Source organism: Engraulis encrasicolus, chromosome 24 (genome assembly GCF_034702125.1).
Source record: "Engraulis encrasicolus isolate BLACKSEA-1 chromosome 24, IST_EnEncr_1.0, whole genome shotgun sequence".
Lineage (NCBI taxonomy): Eukaryota > Metazoa > Chordata > Actinopteri > Clupeiformes > Engraulidae > Engraulis > Engraulis encrasicolus.
In genome coordinates, this window is record NC_085880.1 from 42,954,414 (window position 1) to 42,968,629 (window position 14,216).

The following is a 14,216-nucleotide window of genomic DNA, read 5'->3' on the forward strand; positions in this document are numbered from 1 at the left end:
TGTTATGAAGAGTAACACACTCGGAAGAGAAGTGCCTTCGATATCGATTTCTCAAGGCAGCGATTCTATTATTTGCAATACTTAAGAAAGGCCCACAATACGATGTGATTTGTTCTACAACCATAGAATGGATGCATCGATACATATCTATTATTTAAACCCGTAGTTGAGACCAGGGACTAGTTTGCAAAAGACCAAGCTCCTTGTTTTTGTATTACTGTACATGGTGTCTGTTTTCAGCAGGTGCACAGAGATCATCTAAGATCAGCTTCCTAAGGCAGGGTTTGCCAAACTGGGGTGTGTGCACCCCTGGGGGTGCGCGAGCTGAATTGAGCAATGGCGTATATGTGTGTTTTTATACAGCATTAATGAAACTTAAGTAGTTTTTTAATTGTATGGTGAATTGTATGCTTGAAGAAACATCAAGTCTATTGGAAATGAGGATTCCCTAAATGACTCTGCATAATGTGCAATGATTTGTGCAGTGAAGCCATATTTGAGTGGCCATACAGTAAGTACGCCAAAACATTTGCTTAGGGGGTGTGCGAACCACATTGAAATGTACCAGGGGGTGCGCAAGGAACAAAGTTTGGGAACCACTGTCCTAAGGAATCCAGTGGCACCACCCAAAAGCATTGGAGAAACATCCTCCCCATATTGCTGCATGGAGCGACAGAGCGCCCATCCCCAACAGATCAAAGTTGGAGTAATGTTGCCTTTAAAGGTGTGCTATGCAACTAGAGGGTGTGTGGGGATGTGAGGGTTTGTGGTGTTGGCTGTATGTGTTTGGTTAGTGCTAGGTCTGTGGGAGAAATGTTGCCTTTAAAAGGTGTGCTATGCAATTTGGACTCCATGTGGTTTCCTAAAAGAACAAAGTTATTGTGAAAATAAATGTTTTCCCTTCTTCATCATGCTTCGTAGTTCGTAGTGATGTTCTCCACTACCCAGGCTCCGCCCTCACAGTGACGCAACACCTTCGGCTCAACTACACTCACTCAGAACTGTTAGTTCACGTACATTCGGGCTCCCTCCACAGCGGGAAACTCCACCCACTTTGTCGGGAACTAAGTCAACTTTGAGCATTTCCAACCGTCCTGGTAGAGGCGTGTTCAAGGCAGTGACATTGTTTAAGCAGAGACATTCTATTGGGACTCGGAAATGTTTGGTTTAAACTATGGCTCAGCCTCTTCTGCCCTCGACCAGTAGCAAACCAAGGCAGGTGGGTCAACCATGCCATTTAAGAACGTTAGTTGTTATGCTCTTGGTCAGACCAAGTCTCGAAGTTATTTGAACGTGATGATAATCAGGCTAGCTCTCCACAGTGCCCTGGCGGATTTCTCTGGTGCTACCGGATGGAAGCAAGGCTTTCCATGTGCTTCATCAACCTGTGGTCCTTTGCCAAACCAATTAAGCACCGAGCCACATCCTTTGTATGAAACGTGGTGCACAAGTAAATATTCATTTCCATCTGTGTGTTTATTTTCCCAAACCCATTTAGCAATGCACATGTGTGGAGCACAGATCTGGTGGGGTGTTTTTTTTTTTTTTTTTTAAGCACAGGGCTTCCCAACCTTTTCCAACTTAGGGCCCACTTAAAATTGTCCCAAATGTCATTAAAAATTATAAATTGTTAAAAATGATTGATGCCCAATAAGCAATAAAACTTAAATATACCAACAGCAACACACACACACCAAAAGTATGATTTTGATTTTTAGACAATTATTTCAGGGAACACTTGTAATACCTTCAAGGTTCACACTACTGGGTCCCGGCCCACAGATTGAGAATCACTGTTTTAGAAGAAGAGGGCAGACTCCCGTTCGCCACTTGTATTTGTGGTGTCGCGTTTTGCTGACGCTCCGCCTCCGTGGAGAAAACAATTACGTTTCCCCGCTGTCAGCCTAGCCACAACAATTTTTGGGGGACTATTCTTCATTCACCATCCCGTTTGCAAATGAGAAGATGACATTAGAATTGAGCTTTTGTTATATATTGAAATTGAAAAGGGCACGAGGAAGCAAGTGAGCAAGGTAGTGGTGTCAACAACAATCGATTCGGCAATGCGAGGCATGGACGATTCAATTCAATGCAGCAAGGTCCAGAATCGATTTTTTAAGTTTCAATCACTGCCGTGGATATTTCAGGAGCAAATGAATGCTAAATTAAATAAAAGCACTTCAAAGCATTGAAATCTGCAAGACTGATACAGAAAACAGCCAATAAAATGTTGCTCAGTATCTGACTGCTTCTATTGCCTCATCATGACCGATGAAACATTTGCTTTGCTTTCAGTAGAAATGTAATCCATTGCAATGCATCGTAGAATTGAATGGAATGGAATTAAAACCTCCCGAATCGTAATCAAATCGAATCGTGAGGGCATTGCCAATGCACACCACTAGAGCAAGGGAGGATGGGAGTCTGCATATTGGAAGCCACTCACAGAGTGAAGAGTGGCAGGCTTGGCCACGTGTCAGTTGCGTGGAGATTAGACGAAGCCTGACACTTGCAAGCAGGCCATGTAAGAGGATTCGCAATTACACAAACACAAACACACACGCGCAACAGACACACCCCCTCTACACACACACACCCACTGTGCTGACATATACGTTTTATCTATATGTTATGCAATGCATATTCAGTATAATCAGGACGCAACAAGAGCATGCAGTGGACACTCGCTGCCACTATCAATACTGTGCTGTGGCGCTGAGAGGAGAGATGTACACAGTAACACATGGGAACAGGCATTCATAAATAGATACAGAGAGAGAGAGAGAGAGAGAGAAAGAGAGAGAGAGAATATAAAGCACACACAAACAAGTATACACACACGCGTACACACAGGCACACACACACAGGCGCGCACACACACGCACACACACACGCACACAGACACGCACACAGACACGCACACAGACACGCACACAGACACGCACACAGACACGCACACACTCACACTCACACAGCGTACAGTGTAACTGACCTATGCCTTCTGGCAGCTTGTCGATGAGGTTCTGGGACACCAGCAGGTCAGAGAGGCAGTGCAGCGTGCTCAGCTCCTCTGGGAGGCGCTCTAACTTGTTCTCCGACACGTCCAGGCACAGCAGGCTACGCATCTGGCCAACCTCCTGCAGTACAGCAGTGCACAGAGCAGAGCAAAGAGTTTTAACAATAACAAAAAACACCTTTTAGTCTGCATCTGGCCAACCTCCTGCACAACACCACAGCATAGCACCACACAGCACAGAGCAAAGAGGTTTTAAACCAGTAAGACAGCACACCACAGAACAGAGCAAAGAGGTTTTAACCCAGTAAGAGACACAGCACAGCACAGAACAAAGAGGTTTTAACAATAACAAAAAACACCTTTTAGTCTGTGTTTCATATCTCCTGCAGCACAGCACAGAGCAAAGAGTTTTTAACCCAGTCAGACACAGATCACAGAGCAAAGAGTTTTTAACAATGTTTTAAATGTATGCAAGTGTGTGCTACAGGTTTAATATCTCTTGCAGCACAACACAGCATATTCATAAAGAGTCTTTAACAATAACAAAAAAACCTTAGAGAGATGTTTTAAATGTATGCAAGTGTGTGCAACAGGTTTAATATCTCCTGCAGCACAACACAGAGCAGGGGAAAGAGGTTTTAACCCAGTCAGACAGACAGCACACAGCACAGCACAGAGCAAAGACGTTTTAACCAGAAAGACACACAGCACATTCACAATGAGTATTGAACCCAGTAAGACACACAGTATAGAGCAAAGGGGTTCTAACCCGTTAAGAGTTTTGAAAATAACAAAAAACACCTTTGAGGACTTTTATGAATGTATGCAAGTCTGTGCTATGTGTGCTGCAGCACAGCCCATTCACAAAGTAAGACAGTAAGACACGACCCAATATAAACATTTGGCAAATCTCCTGCAGAACAGCACAGCACAGAGCAAAGAGGGTTGAAAAATAACAGAAAACACCTTAAAGAGATGTTTTAATGCATGCAAGTGCTATGTGTTTAATATCTCCTGCAGCACAGCACACTCACAAAGAGTCTTTAACCCGGATTTGTGCATTTTTATATTTATGTATGCTGCTGGACACCTTAATTTCCTTGGAGAATAATTAAAGTTAACTCTACTTAAAAAAAACACGGCATCAAGTCATGGACACATTTCTGGCACATACAGCCCATGATCATCTAATTATTTCTTAGGCTTATTTGTTATTTGAGGAAAAAATATAAAAGAAATACAAATGCACTTCACTCGTTTACAGAAAAATATAACTGTGCAGTACAAATTAAATAAAACAACATCTTCCAGACAAACAGCTTCTGTTAGCATCAGCATATGGGAAGAGACCAAAAATGCAGAAAAGTGCAGACAAGTTTTTAATTATCACATTCCTTTTCAAAAGTGTAAAATTGGGAACACGCTTTTCCCAGCATGGTAATTCTCCACAGCACAACTGAGAAGAGTCAGCGTTTCCATCAGGGCTGGACTGGGGGAGAAATAGGGCCTGGGCGCTTTGGGCTTTAAGCGACCCCTCATAAGTTGAGAAATAGGGCCCGGGCACCTTTGGCTTAAAGGGGCCCCCTCATAATTAGAGAAATAGGGCCCGGGCACCTTTGGCTTAAAGGGGCCCCCTCATAATTAGAGAAACAGGGCCCGGGCACCTTTGGCTTAAAGGTCTGCCTCATAATTAGAGAAACAGGGCCCGGGCACCTTTGGCTTAAAGGGCCCCCCCTCATAATTAGAGAAACAGGGCCCGGGCACCTTTGGCTTAAAGGGCCCCCTCATAATTAGAGAAATAGGGCCTAGGCACTTTTGGCTTAAAGGGCCCCCTCATAATTAGAGAAATAGGGCCTAGGCACTTTTGGCTTAAAGGGCCCCCTCATAATTAGAGAAATAGGGCCCGGGCACTTTTGGCTTAAAGGGGCCCCCTCCTAATTAGAGAAATAGGGCCTAGGCACTTTTGGCTTAAAGGGCCCCCTCATAATTAGAGAAATAGGGCCCGGGCACTTTTGGCTTAAAGGGGCCCCTCATAATTAGAGAAATAGGGCCCGGGCACTTTTGGCTTAAAGGGGCCCCTCATAATTAGAGAAATAGGGCCTGGGCGCTTTGGGCTTTAAGCGACCCCTCATAACTAGCGGTGCAGAACTGACTCATCGGTGGGCCCAGCAACCTCATAGGCCCCTATTTTCAGAAATGCACAATTTTGTTTACATTTCTGTAAATAGGGGCCCCACAAGGGTGTGGGGCCCACCGGTAAATGCCGGCTATGCCAGATGGTCAGTGCAGTCAGCGTTTCCACAGATGTGTTAAAGGCATCAGTAGGTCACAACATTACTGCAACACTGCAAGCACAGTGAACAGAAACCTGCCTGCATATTTCTTGCACATTAACAACCCTGAAATAGTATTAGCCCGAATAGCTGATTTCAACACATTAAATCTGCATTGCAAATTACACAAGGTCAACGGGTCATTGTCAGACCTATCACCTGAGTTCTTTGTCCATGTGCACATACTGTACGGTAATAAATTCTAATATCGATCGTGAATACCAAGTAAATGGTAATAGTGTATTTGCAGTCACGTATGTTGTCATGTTATCATTTGCTAAAACAGGGCTGTCAAGCCTTTTGCACAACGCTGCACATCTTTGCATCTAAAATGTAGGCTCGACATACTGTACATACGGTACTTGCACAACAATGTGTGTGTGTGTGTGTGTGTGTGTCTGTGTGTGTGTGTGTGTGTGTGTGTGTGTGAGTGTGAGTGTGAGTGTGTGTGTGGAGAGTACTATACATTAGACAATCATCAACATACATCATCCTCACATGCCCTCGCCCCCTCTCTCCATTTCCCCCCAGCCCCCCACACACACACGCACGGACACACACACACGGACACACACACGGACGCACACACGGACGCACACACGGACGCACACACACGGACGCACACACACGCACGCACACACACAGACGCACACACACAGACGCACACACACAGACGCACACACACAGACGCGCACACACAGACACAGACACACACACACACAGACGCACACACACAGACGCACACACACACACGGACACACACACGGACGCACACACGGACGCACACACGGACGCACACACACACACGCACCTCTTCCAGCGGCTAATGGGGGATATTGATTGTTCACACCCCAATGGCCATGTCGTTCCTGACTCTGCAGTTTAAGTACTATATCCGTTTGTAGACATTAATTTCCCACGGTAGCTCAGCAATGGCTTCATGTTGTCATGTATTTACTTCTCTATCCAGAAAGTGACCTTGGGCGCCTTGTACTACCGGCACTATATCAGCCGTGGGGTAATGGCTAGGGACTTGATAACATGTATCTGTTTGGAGACATCTAGGGATGCACCGATACCAATACTGGTATCGGTCGACTCCCGATACTGCTCATTATACTCGTACTCGTACTCGTCAAGCACTTGCCGATACCAAAAACGATGCTGCTATTACACAAAAAAAATGCAAAATCTTGTCACGTTCTGTGGACTTGAAAGCAGCATGGAAAAAAGTGCCACCTCATACATTCACTAACATTTAAATCTACATGGAAATGGACAATAAAAATATCACAGGTGGATTTTTTTTTAAATTATTTTCATTTTTCATTTATTTTCATTGTATTTTGGTGGTAAAAGGTATCGGTATCTGTACTCTGTATCGGCAAGTACAAACATTAATGTACTCGTACTTGTATCGGTTTCCAAAAAAGTGGTATCTGTGCATCCCTATAGATAACATGTATCTGTTTGGAGACATCACCACTGTGGCTCAGCAATGGCTTCATGTGACCTTGGCTGCTGTGTACGGGCACTGTATATCAACCGTGGTGGAATGGCTAGGGCAGTAGTTCCCAAACTGGGGGTGATGGCGCGTAGGGGGGGGGTCGCGGAGGTACTGAAGGAGGTGCCGTGGACAAACGGGACATTGTAAAAAACAGGAAATCCAAAGGAAATGCCAAAAGTATCAGCTAAGTGTAACGTAAGTGTAATCTAAGTGTATGATGTGCTATTTAAATACGAGGTATAATGATTATTACTAAAGTGATAATTACAATTTTGTTAACGGAGTGGAATGAGCAGACTTAGAATTTCATTATGCTGCGATGCATGGATTGGATGGCAATATCTTGTGAATTTTTACACAGCTTTCACTCAGGCTCGTAACCAAAACCCCCAAAAGTAGACCAGATATGTGCAAGACTTTCTGAGATTTTGGATGAAATTCCATCTTCTGGCATCAGAGATATACAGTATGAAATATTAGAAAATGCGTGGGATGCGACAGGTCTTTGGCGTACTTCAGGAGAGCATGCTACAGCTTCAGGGCCGAGAAAATAACCATGACCACATTTCATATTTATCACTGCACTTCAACCCACTCTGGCACACACACTACACCCACACCAATACCTCCTTTGGCGTGCACACACACACAGTGTACTAACACACATACACACACACACACACACACTGTCCACACACAAACACACACACCGATGACCTCACAGCAGCAGCAGCATTGCAGGCATTTCTTACCGCTGGAATTTCAGCCAACTGGTTCCCGTCCAGCCACAGGTCTTTCAGGCTGACAAGACATCCTATTGTCTCTGGCTACAGGCAGAAGGGGAGAGAGAGGGAGAGAGAGACAGGACACTGGTCAGTATCAGAGAAGGGGGGGGGTGCAGAGAGAGAGAGAGAGAGAGAGAGAGAGAGAGAGAGGCCGAGAGAGAGAGAGAGAGAGAGGCACAGAGAAAGAGAGAGAGAGAGAGAGAGACAGAAACACAGAGAGAGAGAGACAGAGACACAGAGAGAGAGAGAGAGAGAGAGAGAGAGAGACAGGGAGAGAGAGACAGAGAGGCACAGAGAAAGAGAGAAAGAGAGAAAGATAGAAAGTGAGGGAGAAAGAGAGGACGAGGGGGTGCAGATAGAGAGAGAGAGAGAGAGAGAGAGAGAGAGCGAAGGGGGGCAACAAAGAGAAAGAGAGAGGGAGAGAGTGTGAGAGAGAGAAGCGGGGGCACAGAGGGAGAGAGAGAGAGAGAGAGAGAGAGAGAGAGAGAGAGGGAGAGAGAGAGAGAGAGGCAGAGAGAGAGAGANAGCGCCCGCGCGCGAGAGAGAGAGAAGCAGAGAGAGTGCGAGAGAGAGTCGGAGAGAGAGCGAGAGCAAAAGAGAGAGAGAGAGAGAGAGAGAGAGAGGAGAGAGAGAGAGAGAGAGAGAGAGAGAGAGAGAGAGAGAGAGAGAGAGAGAGAGAGAGAGAGAGAGAGAGAGAGAGAGAGAGAGAGAGAGAGAGATATATCCAGGGCTATCACGGCGGCACCAGGTGACTACTGGTACCAACGTCAGCAGGAATGTGGAGCCCAACAGGCATCATGGACCACGCACACATTCCCCCATTACTCACTCCCAACACTAACCAGGCCCAGAGAGAGGGGGGGGAGGGAGAGGGGGAGAGAGAGAGACAGAGAGAGAGACAGAGAGAGAGACGGATAGAGAAAGAGAGAGAGAGAGAGAGAGAGAGAGAGAGAGAGAGAGAGAGAGCAACAGTGAGAGAGAGAGAGAGAGAGAGAGAGAGAGAGAGAGAGAGAGAGAGAGAGAGAGAGAGAGAGAGAGAGAAGAGTAGGTGATATGAGAGAGAGAGAGAGAGAGAGAGAGAGAGAGAGAGAGAGCAACAGTGAGCAAGAGAGAGACGGATAGATAGATAGTTAGAGAGAGAGAGAGAGAGAGAGAGAGACATAAGCAGAGACAGAGAGAGAGAGAGACATAGGCAGAGAGAGAGACAGAGATGGAGAGTGGTAGTTTCCGACAAGACACATGCCTCCCAATTCCACAGGTACTCTTTGAAGAGCAGTCAAATAACACACATCCCTGCCACTTTACAACAGCAAACCCTACAGTACAATACATTCAGTAACATACATCCTGTCACTTAACAATAGCAAGCCCTACACTACAATATGTTAAATAACAAACAACCTGCTACTTTACAAAACCTGCACTACAGTACGTCACAGGGGAAAACAAATGGCACTCACCAGATTATAGAGTTCGTTGTTCCCTAGATCCAGTTCTTCAAGTTTACCAAGATTTGACAGAGACCTGGGTAAACAATGACAAACATTCTTTGCTCACATATAGATATACACACTTGGGTGACTTCAACACGGCATGACATGTGGTATGCCTGCTGCAGAGTTGGGAGAAGTGAATGGCCATTTAGATAAATAAATAATAATAATAAAAATGTGGATTGCCATATAACCCATTTAGCCTAAGGCACCTACAAAAAAACACCTGCTGAATGCCTAAGCCCTTTTTGGGAAAAGGTGCCCTCTGCCTATTAAAACCTAAATATCTCAGCCTCCGAAACACATCAAATCATGAAATAAGTTGCATTCAAAAGCTAGGAGCCTCAACTTGCATTGAAATGCATTCATTCAGCTCCAACATACGCACATTTTTAATTTTTAAAAAGCTCAAATCTCAAGAGCCTGAATGCAGCGTATATGTTGCTCCAGGCACCAAAGGTCAAACAACGTACAGTATACGCAGCATCAGGCTAAAATCTAAAATGGGTTAAATAAAAAAGCATCAGTGTGGCGAGGTGGAAACAGGTGGGAAGCCTGTGGACACCTTGGCACCATTTTACACACATAGCTGACATGCCTGGAGGAGGCCTCTCTTGACAGGAAGAGCGATGATGTACAGTACCTGTTCGTCCAGACCAGGGGCCTATACTAAGATGCTGATTTAGGACTAAACCAGGGGGGAGGGGGATTTTCATCTTGATTTACACAAGACAGTGAAGAGTGGGAAATGAGTGGGAAAGAGACAGGGGAGGATCAGAAAAGTGACCCAGGTCTGGAATCGCCCGCGTAGCAGTCCAGTACCCAGCCAAGTAAGTCATGGTTGGGCCATGAGGACTCCATGCTCTTCTATTAGATGATTTACCTCTTAACCTAACCTGCTTTACTCCTGAACCAGCTTCTTAGTAGAGGCCTCAGGGATGTCAAACTCAGGCCCGGGGGGGGGGGGCAAATCTGGCCCACTGAGTCATTTTATTAAATAAATTATTTTGCCCGCAAGATTATTTCAAATGTGTATTGCAGTTGGCCCACATACGCCATTAATGTATAGCATAACAAGACTTGAACATGAAATTTGGTGTGTCGCAGGAATATGAGTGGGTCCAGGCCAATGAAACAGCTCATACTCTTATGCAACACAATATGTGCAGTCATATTTGAACTACCATATATGATGGGAAAGCATGTGAAATGTAACTGAGTATTACTGTAAGTGCATGCACACAAAATTTTTGTGCATTGTTTTAAATAAATATCGAGTTCGGCCAGCAACTTCAGTCCAGAATTTTATTTTGACCCGCTGTAAATTTGAGTTTGACACCCCTGATCCAGACACACACTGAACTCAGACACAAACGCACAAATGCACGCATGCACGGACACGGACACATGCTTATACACTTGTGCGTCTAAACACACATGCATGCACAAGTATGTGCGCACACACACATACAGGTGAGTGCACTGCACACATACTTCGCGCACGCACACAAGCATATACACTTCTGCATTCACACACACATGCACATGCACACGCACACACACACACACACACACACATGCACACACGCGCGCGCACACACACACACACACACACACACACACACACACACACACACACACACACACACACACACACACACACACACACACACACACACACACACACACACACACGCACAAGTCTGTAATAATGTACTCACTCTGGTAAATATGTCAAGAGATTCTCTCGGAGTTCCAGTGATACCAGGTTACACAGGCTGTAGAGAGGGACAGAGAGGAGATGAGGACATGGGTTTAGTTAAGGGTTACTTGGACACGGACCTGAGGACCTGAGGACCTGAGGAGCTGACCTGAGCTAGTTCAGGATAAGTTAAGGTTCATTTAAGAGGTAAATCATCTAATACAAGAGCTTTTCTTGCTCTTCTATTAGATGGTTTACCTCTTAGCTAAACCTTAACTTATCCTTAACCAGCTTTGTAGCATAGGAGCGACCTGAGCTGTGCTGTGCTGCTGACAACACAACACCCCGGCTCAAGATAAATAAAAAGACCTGGGACGGCTATACTAAGAAGCTGACTCAGGGGTAAAGCAGGTTAAGTAAAGAGGTAAATCATCTAATAGAAGAGCCTTATTAAGAAAATTAAGTCGCCAGGCCCTTCTATTAGATGATTTACCTCTTTACTTAACCTGCTTTACCCCTGAGTCAGCTTCTTAGTATAGGCCCCGCCCCCAGGTAACATTTATACCAAGTCAGAGAACTGCCAAAATTTAAATATTGCACAAATAATAATAAACAAGACGATTTCGGTGTCAATGCATGTATGGTTCACATTGTAATGTTCATGGTGTATTCCATTAACATTTTAAGAAAGACCTGTAAAGCCGTGGATGGATGATGTGAGCACATCTCTTAAGACCCTAACCAGGCCCAGAGAGAAAGAGAGAGAGAGAGAGACACGGAGAGAGAGAGAGAGAGAGAGAGATAGAGATACAGAGAGTTTATACGTATGGATATTTCTGTACAAAAATCCGTTTAGGCCCGGTTTATATGAAAACAGAGTCTTAGAAATCTCTTTTTAAAATATCAGTTTTAGGGAGATGAAACGCACCCGTCACAATAGTGTTTTTATTTTGCTTGTTATTCTCTGCTTTTAAAAGTATTCGCACACATGCAACCAACCAGCACCAAAAACTGATCCATCATCTCTGCATAAAATTAACATCAGTCAGTGACAGTGCAAGAGAGGCGCTTTTAATACCACAACCAAGCCTTCCTACCATTTCAGTAACTGCCTGTTCAGTCTACTGCAATCAGTAATGGCGACAACTCGAAGAGTGCAAACGAGAATGAGAAAAATGTCTTTTCAGCAGACAATAAGTCTTCAACCAGCCTGTATGAGGGAATACCAAGGGGTGAGAGAGAAGATTACTGTAAGTAGAATGAGACTTGCAGGACGCTGCAAAAGGCACCTGCAACTGCCAGCCAGCAAACTGGTGCTGTGGGAACCGTTGCACGGGTGCCGGTTTAGAGGACGTCCCACACTGTGGACATGCTCAAGAAGGACGCCGGAGCCCAGAGTACCAGCGAGTAGAAAAGATGTATGGAGGACCTAGAGAGCCGCCGCCAGTGATGGACAAACTGGAGTGTTCATTAGTTACCTGGTTTCACCTGTCCAATCCAACCAGGTGATTGGCCTAATTTTAACACTAATGAATCCAGTTTGCCAATCAGCAACTGCTATGTATTTCTTCACTAAGGTTACGCAAGACATGATGGCAGACGAGGTGACTGGTTGGCGAGATAATGGCGAGGTGGAGGCCCAAGACATAAACTTAATCGAACCGCTTGACCTCGGAGGCCGTTGTCCCCACTTATTTCCCGTTTGCAATTATCTCCCAGGTAGGGCTATGGATAGGGTAACTCTATCTACAGAGTTGTTGGAATCAGGCGCATGACAAATAGGAAATTAAATAATCTCTTGCAGTCACGGTCAGAAAGAGACAGTAAAATAGTCCCTTCCAGTGGATGTAAAATGGTTACACTAGCCTGCTATGCTGTTTTTTTTTTACTGAATGCACTTTGATTTACCCTAATACAACCCCATGTTTATATTCGTCACTGGTCAGCTCTGTAATATTTATCAGTATCCTTTTTTTTTTAATTCCAGGTGACCCCAAATGGGGTCCCAACCCCTAGTGTTGAAAAGCACTGGGATAGATTGTTCTGGAAGGGGTGGGGAGAAACACAGGTGTCATTTTGCATTGATTTCAGAGCATGGTGTGGATCCACAGAAACCTATACCTTAATCAGGTTTGGACTGGGGTCATTTCGCGTGAAATCAGACACTCTGGGACCCGACCGACCCGGATTTCAATCATACTTGCTGTGCCTGTTTAGTAGCAAGGCAGCACCCCAGAACTGTATTTGTGTGAATCTGACACCAGTATTAAGGAAGAAACAGACTAGCAAAGGTTTACATATGAGGGTAGGACACTATACATTCAGCCTTGATTATATCAGTCAGTGTAAGTCACAAAAAGATGTCCGAGATTCACACAAATGCAGTTCTGGGGTGCTACCTTGCTACTGAACAGGCACAGCAAGTATGATTGAAATCTGTGTCGGTCGGGTCCCAAAGTGTCCGATTTCACGTGAAATGACCCCATGATTAAATGGACCACAATCAGTTGTGACACCAAGGGACCAGCACTGACTTTATTATTCATGAGATGAGGACAGAAAAACGAAGCTTTGGCAGAAAGTGGTGTGTGTGTGTGTGTGTGTGTGTGTGTGTGTGTGTGTGTGTGTGTGTGTGTGTGTGTGTGTGTGTGTGTGTGTGTGTGTGTGTGTGTGTGAGGGTGTGTGTGTGAGGGTGTGTGTGTGTGTGTGTGTGAGGGTGTGCGTGTGCGTGTGCGTGTGTGTGTGTGTGTGTGTGTGTGTGTGTGTGTGCGCGGTGTGCGCACGTGTTACTTTCTCATTTGGATTGACATCCTGGATTAGAGTTCTCAACGGGCCTGAAAATGTCAACCCGACCCTACCCGGCCCGTGGCTTTTAAAGCCCGAGCCCGATGTTACCCGACACATCACTGGAATTATCTAACCGAACCCGGCCCGAGGCCCGAAGTCGGGGGTCGAGTTTCCCCACGTTATCCTATGGAGAATGACGGGTTGTGGTGGGTCTTTAAGGGCACTTATGTGCAGTAAATGAGTGAAAAGATATTTTCCACAATAGAAACATAATATAAAATTGGGAAACTTAGGCCTACGTTCTTGCTATTTAAGCAGAATCATCCACAGCGCGATTTCAATAACCCCTCATGCTTCACGGCAACAACAATCTATCCACCTTTTGTTTTGACTTCTAAATGTGGGCTTACTACATTTCCATCCCGAGTGTCTGATTAAATGTAGGCTACGTGAAGTTGCCCCTCCCTCCTTGTTTGTTCATATGCGCGGATGAGATGGAAAGCCTGGCTGTGCCAAACATTGTTTAAAAGTTTCATCAAATTTTGGTCGGCACACAAGGTTTTGGACATAGCCTACTAATTTCTAGTGGCACC

General features: G+C 45.2%; 1 protein-coding gene across 1 annotated transcript in view; it reads right to left on the minus strand.

Annotated features, from left to right (window-relative positions):
* The window catches only part of lrrc1 (leucine rich repeat containing 1), an 82,340-nt gene that overhangs the window by 36,001 nt on the left and 32,123 nt on the right, over window positions 1-14,216 (minus strand). The window contains exons 5-8 of the mRNA XM_063191361.1: window positions 10,856-10,912; window positions 9,102-9,165; window positions 7,609-7,683; window positions 2,993-3,137 (exon numbers count right to left, since the gene is read on the minus strand). Of these exons, the coding sequence (XP_063047431.1) occupies window positions 2,993-3,137; window positions 7,609-7,683; window positions 9,102-9,165; window positions 10,856-10,912 (341 nt within the window). The remainder of the gene's footprint in view (window positions 1-2,992; window positions 3,138-7,608; window positions 7,684-9,101; window positions 9,166-10,855; window positions 10,913-14,216) is intronic.